This window comes from Ovis canadensis, chromosome 5 (assembly GCF_042477335.2).
Source record: "Ovis canadensis isolate MfBH-ARS-UI-01 breed Bighorn chromosome 5, ARS-UI_OviCan_v2, whole genome shotgun sequence".
Lineage (NCBI taxonomy): Eukaryota > Metazoa > Chordata > Mammalia > Artiodactyla > Bovidae > Ovis > Ovis canadensis.
The window spans coordinates 75,798,388-75,812,195 of record NC_091249.1 but is presented as its reverse complement, the minus strand read 5'-3'; the positions used below and the strand labels follow the sequence as shown (position 1 = coordinate 75,812,195).

Sequence of the window (13,808 nt, the reverse complement as noted above, 5' to 3'; positions counted from 1 at the left end):
AGTTTCTGCCCAGAGAAAGAGAGAAATTGTTCTGAGATTCATTTAAGATTCAATATCAAAGGTTTTTATTAGGTGCTGGTTACACAAGTACCCTCTGCCCATCACATCCCCAAATCCCAGACTCCAAAGAGGAAAGCAGGTGTTCAGCTTAAACCACACTGTTTATACCAGTGGTCAAAACATGGTGGGGCACATTTATCAGTTAGGGAAAGTGGGAATATGCCCAAAATCCAAGTTCTAGATGTCAACCAAGGGCCAACCTTGCCAGCAGGTCCTTTATAAGACAGCTGTCCGGTGCCTGCTCTGTGATACTCTTTTCTGCAGTACCTCAGTCTGATTCTGACATTTCTATTGTTAAACACCACCTTCTGCCACATTCACGATTAACTCTTGAACCATGTTCTGCTCTGTTCACTATTAACACTCAGCACATTTCACTCCACACACTGCTAATGCCAGATACACATTCTGCTCCACGCACTCCGTGCTAGACCCAGCTTTCTGTTCCATTCTTCTCACACCAGACACAGCATCCCACTGCATTCATACCGACGCCAGATCCTAATCCTCCTCCAGTCAACTTGACGATGAATGCAGCACTGTTCCTTTCACTGTTAACACTAGACCTCACATTCTGTTCAATTCACATTTAACACTAGACAGAATGTTCTGCTTCATTTACTATTAATGCCAGATGCCACACACTCCTCCACTCACCCACACTTGAGGTAACAACACTCGGCTCCATTCACTATGAGCGCCCGATGCCTCAATCTGCTTTACTCTCCTGTATCAAGCGCTAGGTGCTGTTTTCCACTACGTTCGCCACAGTCGTTGGAGCCACTTTCCACATTCCTCAACACCAGACCCAACATGTGCATGTTAAGTTGCTCAGTCGTGTCCAGCTCTTTGTGACCCCATGGACTGTAGCCTCCCAGGCTTCACTGTCCATGGGATTCTCCAGGGAAGAATACGGGAGTGGATTGCTGTTTCCTTTTCCAGAGGATCTTCCTGAACCAGGGACTGAACTCTGGTCTCCTGCATTGAAGGCAGATTCTTTACTATTTGAGCTATAGGGAAGACCCAACATGGTGCTCTGCTATTAATGCCAGACACCAGCCATACTCTGCCCCCATCAGCCTTATGCTAAATGCAACATTCTGCACCATGTGCAAGGAATACGGCACTTCACATTCTGTTCTGATGCAGAAAAGTTGAAAGAATAAGCAACGAATACCTAGTAGCCTTCACCTCAACTCCAGTTATCATTTTCCACATTGTCTATCTCTCTCTAGGTAAGCAGGTAGATAGACGCAATTTTTACTGAATCATTTGAAGGTTACAGACAGCATGACAATTCACCTCTAAATAAGGACTAATGATTACATATTACCACAACTAAAAAATTAACATTAATACAATAATATCACTGAATTAGAAATAATTCCATAATTTCATCAAAATTTAAAGAACCTTTACATTTGCCCAATGGTCCAAAAACTGTCATCAGTAGACATGGTGAGGGATCCCACGTTGCATACAGTTTACTCTTAATCTAGAAGAGTCTCCCCACTGTATTTTTGTTTTTCATGACACTGACTATTCCGTTTTTAATGTGAGACATGACATTCTACTTCAGTCGTCACCTATGCTAGACACTACTCTCTCCTCTATCCATCCTCACAAGAAAACTCAACAATGTGCCCTTTGTACCATTAAAACTAGACTTTGCATTCTGCTATGTTTACTATAAAAGCTTGAAACCGAACTCTCTGTTTACTGTTACCAGCTGACAGCACATTCTGCTCTGTTCATTTGCAACAGCAGGAGGAATATCTTGCTTCCTGCTCCTTATGTTAGGCTCAACATGCTGCTCCTCTCTCTATGAATAGTCTACGCCACAGTCCCCTTCACTTATAACTGACTCTAGACTCAACAGTCTGTTCTACCCATTGTTAACACTGGCCTTGAGAGTGGGCTCCATTGCTAATAACACTCAACCTGACATTCTTGCCTCTTTCAAAGCATAAAATTCAGTGGCATTTAGTATATTTACAAAGTTGTATACCCTCGGCAGTGTCTAATTCCAGAACATTTTCATCACCCCACAGAAAATCCCCATATTCACCAACAGTCATTCCGTGTTCTCCCCTCCTCCCAGCCTCTGGCGACCACTCATATACTTTCCACCTCTATGAATTTGCCTATCCTGGATGTTTCACCTAAGAGGAATCACACAATATGTGCACTCCTATGACTGGCTTCTTTCACTTAGCATAATATTTTCAAGGCTTACATATGTTGTAGAATGTATCCCTACTTCATTTCTTTTTATGGCTGTGTAATATTCTGTTGCATGTATAGATCACAATTCGTTTATCTGCTTCTCAGTTGATGGACATTTGGGTTATTTCCATGTCTGCCTGTTTTAAATAATGCTGCTGTGAACAAGCATTTCCTGTGTATAAGTTTTTGTGTGGACATATATTTTTAACTCTTAAAGATATATTATTATATGGTACATTATAGTCCTTATATCAATATATACTATATATTATATATAAATTATAGGTATATTATATACTCAACTTTTTGAGGAATGCCAAATTATTTTCCAAAGTGGCTATACCACTTTATAATACTGCCAAGATTCCAATTTCTCCACATCCTCATTAATGTTTGTTATTTTGCCTCTTTGATTATAAATATCTCAATAGATGTGAAGTGCTATCTCATCATAGTTTTGATTTGAATTTTCCTAATAACTAATAATATTTAGCATCTTTTCATGTGCTTATTGACCATTTTTATATCTTCTATGGAGAATCTATTCAAATCTTTTACCCATTTTTTAATTGGGGCATTTCTCTTTTTATTGTTGTAATAGATCTTTGTGTATTATCTATTTTAAACTCTTAAGAACATGAACAAGAATAAAATAGATTGAAATATTTGCATATATTTTCTCCCATTCTACAGGTTTTCCCTTGATTGAAAATGTTCCTTATGCACAAACGTTTCTAACTTTGAGGAAATTAATTTAAATTTTCTATTGTAGTTTGTACTTTTGGTATCATACTTAAGAAACCAGTGCCTAATCCAAAATCATAAAGATTTACATGGACATTTTTTCTAAGAATTTCATGCACTGTGCTTAGTTGCTCAGTCATGTCCAGCTCTTTGCAACCCCATGGACTGCAGCCTGCCAGGAAGCTCCTCTGTCCATGGACTTCTCCAGGCGAGAATACTGGAGTGGGATGCCATGCCCTCCTCCAGGGATTTCTTCCCAACCCAGGGATCGAACCCAGGTCTCCCAAATTCCAGGCAGGTTCTTTACCATCTGAGAGTTACATAGTTTAGCTCTAAATATAGGGTTTCAATCTATTTTGTTTAGCTTTGCATATGAAATGAGGGAGGGATATCATTCTTTTGTATGTGGATATCCAGTTATCCCAGCACTGTTTGTTAAAAAGATTATTCTTTCCATCCATTGAATTCATATCCTTCTCAAAAGTCAATTGGCCATAGGCTTTGACTAAGTAAACCCCAAAATATGGGTTTACTTCTGGACTCTCAATTCTATCCCATTGATAGACACACACACACACACACACACACACACACACACACACACACACAAATTTATCTTTATGTCAGCATCACACTCTTGAGTATCATAGCTTTATAGTAAGTTTGGAAGTTGAGGAGTGTGAGTCCTCCACCTTTGTTCTTTTTAAAGATAGTTTTGCCCATTCTGGCTCCTAAGCATTTCCATATGAACATGAATATAAATTTTAAGATCAGCTTGTCAATTTCTACAGCAACAATAAAAACAAATTTTAGTTTTAAATGCATTGAGTCTGTATAGGAACTTGGGGAGTATTGACATCTTAACAACATTAGGTCTTCCAATCCATGAACACAGAATATCTTCCCATTCATTTAGATCATCTTTAATTTCATCCCACTGCTTTCTAGACCCCATGGTTTCTAATGAGAAATCAGCTGTTAATCTTACTGAGTATACCTTGTACATGATGAATTATTCCTCTTTCTGCTCTTAAGATTCTTGGTGGTTTTTTGTTTTGTTTTGTTTTGTTTTTTGGCTTCAGACAGTTTGATTATGGTGTGTCTAGGTATAGCTCTGTTTGCGTTTATCTTGCTTGGGGTACATTTAGCTTCTTTGATGTGTACATTAGTGTTTTTCATCACATTTGGGGAAATATTGGCCATTATTTGTTCAGATATTCTTTCTGCCTTTTTCTGTCTCTCTCTTCTTCAGAAATACCCATCAGACACAGGTTAGTGCCCTTGATGACTCCCCACACGCTCCTGAGGCTCTGTTCATTGTTCTTCATTCTGTTCCAGAGACAGGATAACCTCAAGTTCACTGATTCTTTCTTCTGTCATTCTCTCCAGTGAAAGCTCCAGTTTAATTATTTTACTTCTTAACTCTATAATTTCTATTTGGTTCTTTTTTCGTAGCTTTTCATGCTCTACTTAGTGAGACTTTGTTCCCATACTTTTCTTTAGCTGGGTAGCCAAGGTTTTTTTGGTTCGTTGAACATATTAAAAATATAACTGATTTAGTCTTTGTGTATTAAGCCCAATATCTGGGCACAACTCTTTTTGACTGAGTTTTCTCCTTTGTATGGGCCCGACTTAATCAATCCAGGCTTCTATAACAAAGTACCATAAACTGGGTGGCCTACAAACAGTGTAAGTTTGCCTCACAGTTCTGGAGGCTGGAAATCTGAGACCAGGGTGCCAGGGCAGTCTGGTTCTGGTGAGGGTCCCCTTCCAGTTACAAACTGCTGGCTTACTGTTGTATCCTCACATGGCAGAAAGAGAGTAAGCTAGCTCTCTGGACGCTTTCTATAAAGGCACTACTTCCATTCATGAAGGCTCCACTCTCATGACCTAATTACTTCCCAGTGATCTCATCTCCAAATACCATCATATTGGGATGAGATTTCAACATATGACTTTTGGGAGGACATAAACATTCAGTACATTGCATTCACCATACTTTATTATTTCTCTGTATATCTTAAATGTTTTTGATAAAAATTATACATTTACACTGAGTGACTGAACTGAACTGATACATTTACATGGAGAAGGCAATGGCAACCCACTCCAGTACTCTTGCCTGGATAATCCCACGGACAGAGAAGCCTGGTAGGCTGCAGTCTGTGGGGTCACAAAGAGTCAGACACAACTGAGCGACTTCACTTTCACTTTTCACTTTCATGCATTGGAGAGGAAAATGGCAACCCACTCCAGTGTTCCTGCCTGGAGAATCCCAGGTGGAACCTGGTGGGCTGCCGTCTATGGGGTCGTACAGAGTCAGACATGACTGAAGTGACTTAGCAGCAGCAGCAGCAGCAGCATACATTTACATAATATAATGTGGCATATCACTGAGCCAAGCAGTTTAAAACTTTGCTGTAGCCTTTACTTTCTGCTTATTCAGAGTTGACAGCTAAGAGCCTTCTCAAGTCACTCTGGACATGCACTTGGCCTAAAAATGCACATTGGTTCCCAGGAATATATCATAGCTTTATGGACAGTTCATTCCCCAAATTTTCCTTTTATTCTTTCTGATCAACCAATTGTTTGCCTCAACTGTTACCAACTGCCTGAGGCTGATGTAATGTTCAGCACTTGCCAATGATTGTTTTCAACAAATGCCCTCAAGGATAAAGCTGCTCACATTGTGACAGCTCCAAGTCAGGTCAAATAAAGACAGCCTTGTGAGTGGTCTCTTTCAGAGAACCATAAAACGAGTCACCTAACAATTCCCTGAGAACATAGCTTTAAAGAAGCTCCTACTCTCTTCTGCCCCATCCAGTGGCTATCAGGATACTGGTGTTCACTGCGCCTGCAGGCTGTTGCTTTACAAGACTAGCACAGAGCCACACATGAGATGATGGGAATAGGGCAACTTAAAACATCACAAAGGAAATAAAAACATACATCCACAGAAAAACTGAAGTTCATAGCAGCATTATTCCTAATAAGAGCCAAAAGGTAGAAGCAATCCAGATGTCCTTAACTGATGAATGGATCAATGATATGTGTTATATCCACACAGAGTACTATTATTTGGCCATAAAAAATAAACTATTGACATATACTATGATATAGATGAATATTGAAAACATTATGCTAAGTAAAAGACCACATATTATATGATTCCTTTCACATAAAATGTCCATGACTGGAGGAAGAGAATTGGGGGCATAAGGAAATAACAGATAAAAGGTAGTAGGTTCCTTTTTGAGGCAATGAAAATGTTCTGAAATTGACTATGATGATGATCGTATATAACTGTGAAGATATAAAATCATTGATTTCTATACTTTAAATGTGTATGATACATGAATTGTATCTCAATAAAGCTGGGTTATTTTTAATGCCATGAAGCCTGCTGTTCTTACTGGGATTCAACTGATTTTCCCAAATAAATGTTTACAGGATTGCTGTTAGACTTTGATTCATTAACAGAGTTTGGAGAAAAGTTGGTTCTGACCGTTTTTTGTAGAGTCCTCGCTGCTTTTTTGCAGGGGGAGAGTTTTTGAAGATCCTGCTCTGCCATTCTCAGTGACATCCTCCACTTACTTTTACCATTAGGTAAAAATTCTCCGATCACCTTCAGTCTGAACACCACATTCTATTCCATCAATGACAGAATGATGGACACACCGTCCCCCTTCTCTTTAGGGCTCTTCTAGGCACCATGCTCTTTTTTTCTCAATATTCTGTCCAGTCTTCTTGATGAATTTCTCATCTGTTTCCTTCTGTACCCTCCATCCTAATATTCCAGCTGAGAGGAAACAACAAAAGATGATGGGGAAGGGGGTTTCTAAAGAGCAGAAAACATTCCGCCATACTCAACATGTCACCCTGTTCTCTCCTCATCTGTGTTCTTCCCCCCACCTCCACCCCAGGTATCATATGTGAAAGCCATCGACATCTGGATGGCCGTGTGCCTGCTCTTCGTGTTCTCAGCCCTGCTTGAGTACGCCGCCGTCAACTTTGTGTCTCGGCAGCACAAAGAGCTGCTCCGATTCAGGAGGAAGCGAAGACATCACAAGGTAGGGCTTTGGCTCAATGCTGGTGGTAAACAGAAGAGTTCTGGGCAACCTTGTCTTATGATACTTGTTTTCCTGTATCATTCTTCTCAGTGGATAAAGCATGCACAAAATACGGATCAAAGTCCTACAAGTCCTAGTTTCTCCTCCCATAAATAAAGCCCTGATTGGGTTTCTGGGCGCTCATTCTTCTAACACTAATTATCAGGTTACACTTGAAGACAGAATTGATGGAGCAAACACTGATGGAGCCAAGATAGAAACTAGCTATAAACTCAAAGCATGGAAGGCTGCAGGATGTTTGCTGGTGTTTTCTAACAGAGTGGGCTGCACTGTTTCAATGGGCCTGATTCCAGAAGCGATTGGTATCACAGAACACGAGATCTTAGAGTAGAATGTCCGGTTTCTGGGCCTTTGTTTCCTACTTTCAAGAAGAGGCAAGCTGCAAGGTCTTCCCCTGGAGTGAATTCTCTTCCCTTATGAGAGACAGAATAAAAAAATACTTTGAAATTAAATATTAAAGTAGGCATTTAAAATATGCAAATAATACCAAGTTTATCTTGTCATTGCTGCTGCTGCTTCTAAGTCACTTCAGTCACATCCGACTCTGTGCAACCCCGTAGACAGCAGCCCACCAGGCTTCTCTGTCCCTGGGATTCTCCAGGCAAGAATACTGGACTGGGTTGCCATTTCCTTCTCCGTATCTTGTCATTAGGGTTATGAAAAGAAAATAGTACATTACTATACTTGAAAAGTTTGAGTCCTAATGAAGAAAGGCAGTTAAAAAAAAAAAAAAAGGAAACAAAATACTTGGCAGGAACTTCCTTGGCAGTCCAGTGGCTAAGACTCCATACTTCTATTGCAGGGGGCTGGGGTTCAATACCCAGTCAGGGAACTAAAATCCCATATGCTTAAGATTCTGCAAGCCATGTTGTGAAGCAAAAAACAAAACAAAACACACATACCTGGCAGACCGCATCTGAAAAGTCACCAACCTCTGTTACCTCTGTGGGAGCCAAGTGGCTCCATACCCAAGTCTGTGACCACTCCCCCAGGAGACCTTTCTCCTAGGGATCGGAGGACGTGCTTTTCTCTCCAGTCTCATCTCCACGTCACTTTTCCCCTTGCTCTCTGAGCACCATCCACACTGGCTTTTTTCATAGTTCCTCAAACACACACACAGGACTTCAAGTGTCTTGATCTCTCCACCCAGGTTGCTCTTCCAGTGGACTGGTTGCTCTTTCAGTGCACATTGCTTGGTATGAACCTGCTCATTTTCTAGTTCTCAGCTACGGCATCTTTCCCTGATACCCTAGTCAAGGTGCAGGCCCTGTACTGAGGTGCTGATGCCAGGCTGTTAAGTGTGATCATGCAGGTTGTATCCAAGGGCCCCCAGCCAAGGAAGCTCTCTTCTCTTAGGTCCTGCCCTGGCGTGGACTGTATCAGAGGGAGGAAGTGATCCCAATTCAGACACCCAGAGCAGGGGGGTACCACTCATCTGATATGCACAAAGACACTTTATGTCAGCCAAGACAGTACTCAGTTTCTTTCCTTCTAGACACGAGTTATAATTGCACATTCAATCAGGAGTTTGTTTCATGCACACCATCCATTGAATGGTAAGTTCCATCAGGTCAGAGACCACATCTACTCTTGCTCAGTACTACTGATACAGCCCTGGTGTTTACCACAAGGCCTGATAGATAGTGAACGTGGAATAGAAATTTGCTGAACAAATGGACAAAGGGATTAAAAAAAAAAAAAACTAATGGAATAAAAAAAGGAGATGCTGAAGACTGAGAGGCTGCCTGGGAGCTTTTCCAGCTATAGATGAGGGCAGCCAAGAACTCAAACACTGGCCACATCACACACCTAGGCCCCACCTGCTTTACACTGACCTACTGAGAGCAGCTGTCTACCCAGCCGCAAGTGCTGGGACAAAGGACTCTGCCCTTGAGTTTTCTTTGCTATGTGATTTTCAGCTAGCCTCTTCTAGGGACCAGCATCCGCATCTGTAAAATGGGCACAGTTGGGGACTGGTGACAGATGAAATCAGATCCCAACATAGCTTTAAGTTATGTTCCTGCCACACAAGTACCAGGAATTAAAACGATTCCAAAGGCACACATTTCCCTCAGTATGTTTCTTAAACATCAGCAATCTGATTCAATTAACTTCTAGCAGTTTACCGCAGGCGGCAGGCAGACGTTCCGAGACAGAGGCTGTCCACGAGAGTTAGGATAAAAGCTGCACTGGAAGAGGGAAGCAAACCTCTTGGGTGCAGCTGGCCCGACAGGACTTCTTGAAAGATCCTGGTTTTAGTCTTTCCATTACTGTTCATCAGATACCTAGCCTCTGATTCTTAACACAATCTAAGCAAGGAACTGACCAAACACAACTTTCTCCGGGATTTACTTCTATTTTCCCTTTTCCCCGACCAGGGGCTAGCAGCTTTCTGCATTTCCCTCTGCAAAAAGAATGTCAATAATTTATCACAGAGATGCTTACATGGGAAGACTATGTCCAAAATACTTGACTGGTACCAGGTCACTAGACTGTGCCCTGCATAGCTCCAACAGGCATTCTGTGCATGGACTAAAATGTGAATGGAGCCCCTTGCAGATATGTAACATTGGGGGACCTAGTGTTTGCAAAGGCTGCCTCCATCCTTGCCAAATGCCCACCAGTTTTACGTATTAGAGGAAACAAAAGCTTTGTCTCTGGGCAGGTAAAATGTGAATAAGGCCACCGTGCAGATTTGATCAGATTCCTCTGCTGGGTCCCTTCCTCATTCTCTCACAGCATGTTGGTTCTGGAAGAGCTCTCAGAGAGGGTCCCATCCACTCCTCCTGTGCACATGATGACAAAGAGGAGGGGAAAGTGACCAGGATCTTGGAGGCACTGATGGGAAAGACACAGAGGCCTTCCGAGACCCACGGCTGATCTCAAAAAACACTGACCACACACCACCAGGTGCTTATCTGTTTATCAGTGCCTCCATCCTGAAGCAGATAAAAATACTCCTGCATTTATTAGATCTTAAATAGGAACTAAGATTTACCCCAAGGCAGAGGCCAAAAACTAGTAGCTAGAAGGTCAGATTTGCCATGCAAATATCTTTAAGTTCACCAGCAGTATCTTAAAAATCTGGAATGAAGTGCCAACATTCAATGAAGTGTCCGTGATTACACTTCCAGCTTCACTCAAAACATCACAGCCTCTGGTCCCTCTGGATTCACATCCCACATGGTACAGGCTCACTGCAAATGCCTTTAGGTAAGGAACGCAGTCCACGGCCCCAGTTCACTTCATCACTGTCTCTCCTGCCTGGCCCCTGGTGTGCATCTGAATTAGTGTGACCTTGTGCCCACAGGCTCTGAACTTGGCACAGATGTCAGAAACTGAAGGCGCAGAATTAGGCTTACCATAAAAAACAGCTTCCTTTGGAATAAGGCCCTGTGGATGTGGCTTGCAGGCTGGCCATATATTAGCTTGGGCTGCAGAAACCTCCTTTTAGCAGACAGTTTGCAGAGAGGGTTTTAAGCCCTAGAGGGTGAGTGAAGAGGAACTAGCCACATGCCTGAGTTTCTCTGAGCCCATGATCTTGGCCGGGCTCCTGGACTCCCACCACCCTCCCATGTTACCTCATTTGCTGGGCAGAAACCATCTGGTCCTCAAATTCCCCAGCCAGCCTCATTAGTCAGATTATTAGGAAACCTCTGTGAGCCCGATTGGGCAGGCACACTACCAACCTCCCTGGCTTCGATCGGATTTCCCCTGTTCCAGTCCCGCGCAGCTCCAGATGCAATTGGGCATTCATTGGCTGCCATCTGCTGGCTCGAATAGGAATAGCAGGCTTTGTCCAGTTATCTCTAGGGAATTTCCTTTCTCCTGGATACAGTGTAAAATTGATCACCTTTTAACCAGATGAGGTCTCCACACATCCATCCCCTCCCCTCATGTTTAACTGATGAAGAAGGCAGAAAATAATTTGCCCAAAGCAACACAGAAAGTTAATTTTGAGTCTCCGCCTGCATAACTAGAGCCCAGCGAAAAAACATTTTCAAGCACACCCACCTTCCACCCGCCCCACCGTATTGCTACAGTGAGCGATAAATGAGATTGTCAGACCCAGCCCCACTCCCAGGTACAGGGTCCAGTCACTTGGCCAGCTTCCCCCAGTGCTCTCCTCAGTGCTGGCACAAACCCTCTATTGTTGTCCTTCCCACAGAAAAATACTGGTTGAGCACCCATCTGCCAGGTACTGGAGCCCACCTTCTTACCCTCACTTCCTGCAATGAGGGTGTTGGAGCATATTCACTCGTTTGTGAAAGATGTCTTGAGCATTCATATGTCAAATCCTCCAGGTGCTAGGAATACAACCATTTTAATTTAATTTAAAAAAAAAAAAAAAGGGAAGCTGGGACAGACTGGATATGCAAGTAAACCATTTGGTCAACAAACATTTGCAGAGTTTTGAGCTCCTTCTCAGGAAATATATTCATATGTCTAGTGTTGAGGGTGCAGTGAGCATGATGCGCTTTGCCTTTGCCTTCATAGAGCTTACACTCTAATGAGAGAGACAGACAGATGTTAATCAAGGAAAACAAGACGATAAGAGATTTAAAATAAAAAAGGAAAAGCCGAGAATCCTGATGTATGGATCACACATCAGGGACACTGAGCCTAAACTCAGGTTCAGGGAAGGCATCTGAGTAGGAATTAGTTTGGGAAAAGAAGGAGCTGGAAGCAGGGGTGGGGTTGGGAGAGACAGACTTAGCAGAGAGAATGACCTGAGCAGAGTGCAAGAGGAGTGTGGCACTTCCCAATAGATGGAAACACCACAGGGCACAGAAAGTCAAACGGAGCATCCACAGACGGGCAATCCAGGTCATCATGTAAAGCTTTTAATTATCCTCAAGTCAGTGGCAGCCTGTTAAGAAAGTTCTAAGCAAAGGATGATGGATAAGATCCATGTCATAACAACCCAGAGGGGTGGCAGGGCTGGGGGAGATGGAAGGCCGAAGGGAAACAAGGCTGGAGGTCATCACAAGCCCAGATGAAGGCCCAGGCTGGGGTGGCACAGGCAGAGCTGGACAGACACCAGGGCCCCCAGACTGCCCTGCACAAGAACAAGCAGAACACAGAGCAGCTGCCCACAAAGTGCTCACTCTCGAGTTGGCAGTGTGAGCCGATAAAGCCCCCCAGAGCCACACATGGAATCAGCAGCTCAGCGAGACTCTGAGGACCACGTCAGAGCTCACAAAGAAGGACCACAAAGCCAGGTGTGATGAGAGCAGGCAAGAATGTCTCCTCGATCCAGATGAGGAAAGGGGAAAGTGGAGCGGGTCAGGCAGCAGGTGCTTGGGTAGTGAGCATGCAGCCAGGAGGTGGGGACGCACGAGGGATGGCTGAGAATGTGCAACACAACAGGCAGGTGTGCGCAGCACAGGCAGGGGAGGCGGGGAGTCTGGAAAGGTAAGTTGGAGCCAAATGATGAAGGGCTTGAGAAACTCCAGATGAAAATCTTGATAAAAATCCAGAGCCTGTCTGGGGTCACACCTGCCAGGGATACAGGAACACGGAGGTAAGAGGCAGCTGTGGTCCCCGGGCTTGCAGCCCTTGCTCGCTCCTGATCCATTCACTCCCTCCCCAAACCCACACACAGAAGCCTGGGGGATGGGGTGGGGGAGAGGGCAAGGAGGCAACAGAGGCAAAGCAGGGGATCTTTCCAAATTGTCCTCTGGGTTTCTAACAAAACGGCATTCAGAGCATCTGCTCAGCTACAACTTCTGATGATTGAAAAGCATCTTAAAGGAGTGGAGTGAATCTTATCACCACTTAAGGGGAAAAAATGAAATGAAAAACCCTGAGAGTCACAGAAGGATGTCTTCTGAGGAAGTGACCTGCCCAGGGTCATACAGCCACAGGTGACTTGAGCCAAGGTCGTCGCGCAGCTCAGACTCCACACCACACACCTATCCCCTGGTTTGCATCTGTTTCGGCACTTGATGGCGCCCTCTATAAGGCATAACTCCCCAGCCAGCCACAGAGCCTTCAGGGGCCTAGAGTGGTGCCAGATGGGCACGGCCTGGCCCCCAGGGGAGTGCCTGCAGGGAGGGTGCCCAGCCCCTGTCTTATTTTAAGTAGAGCCCCATGTTGAATCTGTTCCAGGAGGATGAGGCTGGAGAGGGCCGCTTCAACTTCTCGGCCTACGGCATGGGCCCAGCCTGCCTTCAGGCCAAGGACGGCATCTCGGTCAAGGGCGCCAACAACAGCAACACAACCAACCCCGCTCCGGCGCCATCCAAGTCCCCGGAGGAGATGCGAAAACTCTTCATCCAGCGGGCCAAGAAGATCGACAAGATCTCCCGCATCGGCTTCCCCATGGCCTTCCTCATCTTCAACATGTTCTACTGGATCATCTACAAGATCGTCCGCAGGGAGGACGTCCACAACCAGTGACGGGTCTGGGCTGGGGGTCGCTGCGAGTGGGCAGAGTGGGAGGGCCGGAGGAGGAGGGGAAGCCAGGTGCGCGTGCGCCATCTCTCAACTGCGGCGATGCATGGCTCAGAACGTGGCACTATCTATTCAACCTCGGGTGGGGGCGGCAGCGGGAGGGAGGGCTTTTTCTAATATGGGAACTGAGGGGCGGGGAGGAAGGGGAGGGTTCGGGGTGGGGGCAGTGGCGGGGGAGTGGTAAAAACCACT

General features: G+C 44.3%; 1 protein-coding gene across 2 annotated transcripts in view; it reads left to right on the top strand.

Annotated features, from left to right (window-relative positions):
* Positions 1-13,562, top strand: part of GLRA1 (glycine receptor alpha 1) — an 86,927-nt gene extending 73,365 nt beyond the window's left edge. Inside the window, exons 8-9 of one of the 2 annotated variants that reach the window (XM_069592468.1) lie at positions 6,954-7,100; positions 13,272-13,562. In XM_069592468.1, the coding sequence (XP_069448569.1) occupies positions 6,954-7,100; positions 13,272-13,562 (438 nt within the window). Of the gene's footprint in view, positions 1-6,953; positions 7,101-13,247 lie in introns of both variants that reach the window. The other variant, XM_069592467.1, reaches the window with a different exon arrangement.
* The last annotated feature ends 246 nt before the right edge of the window (positions 13,563-13,808 follow it).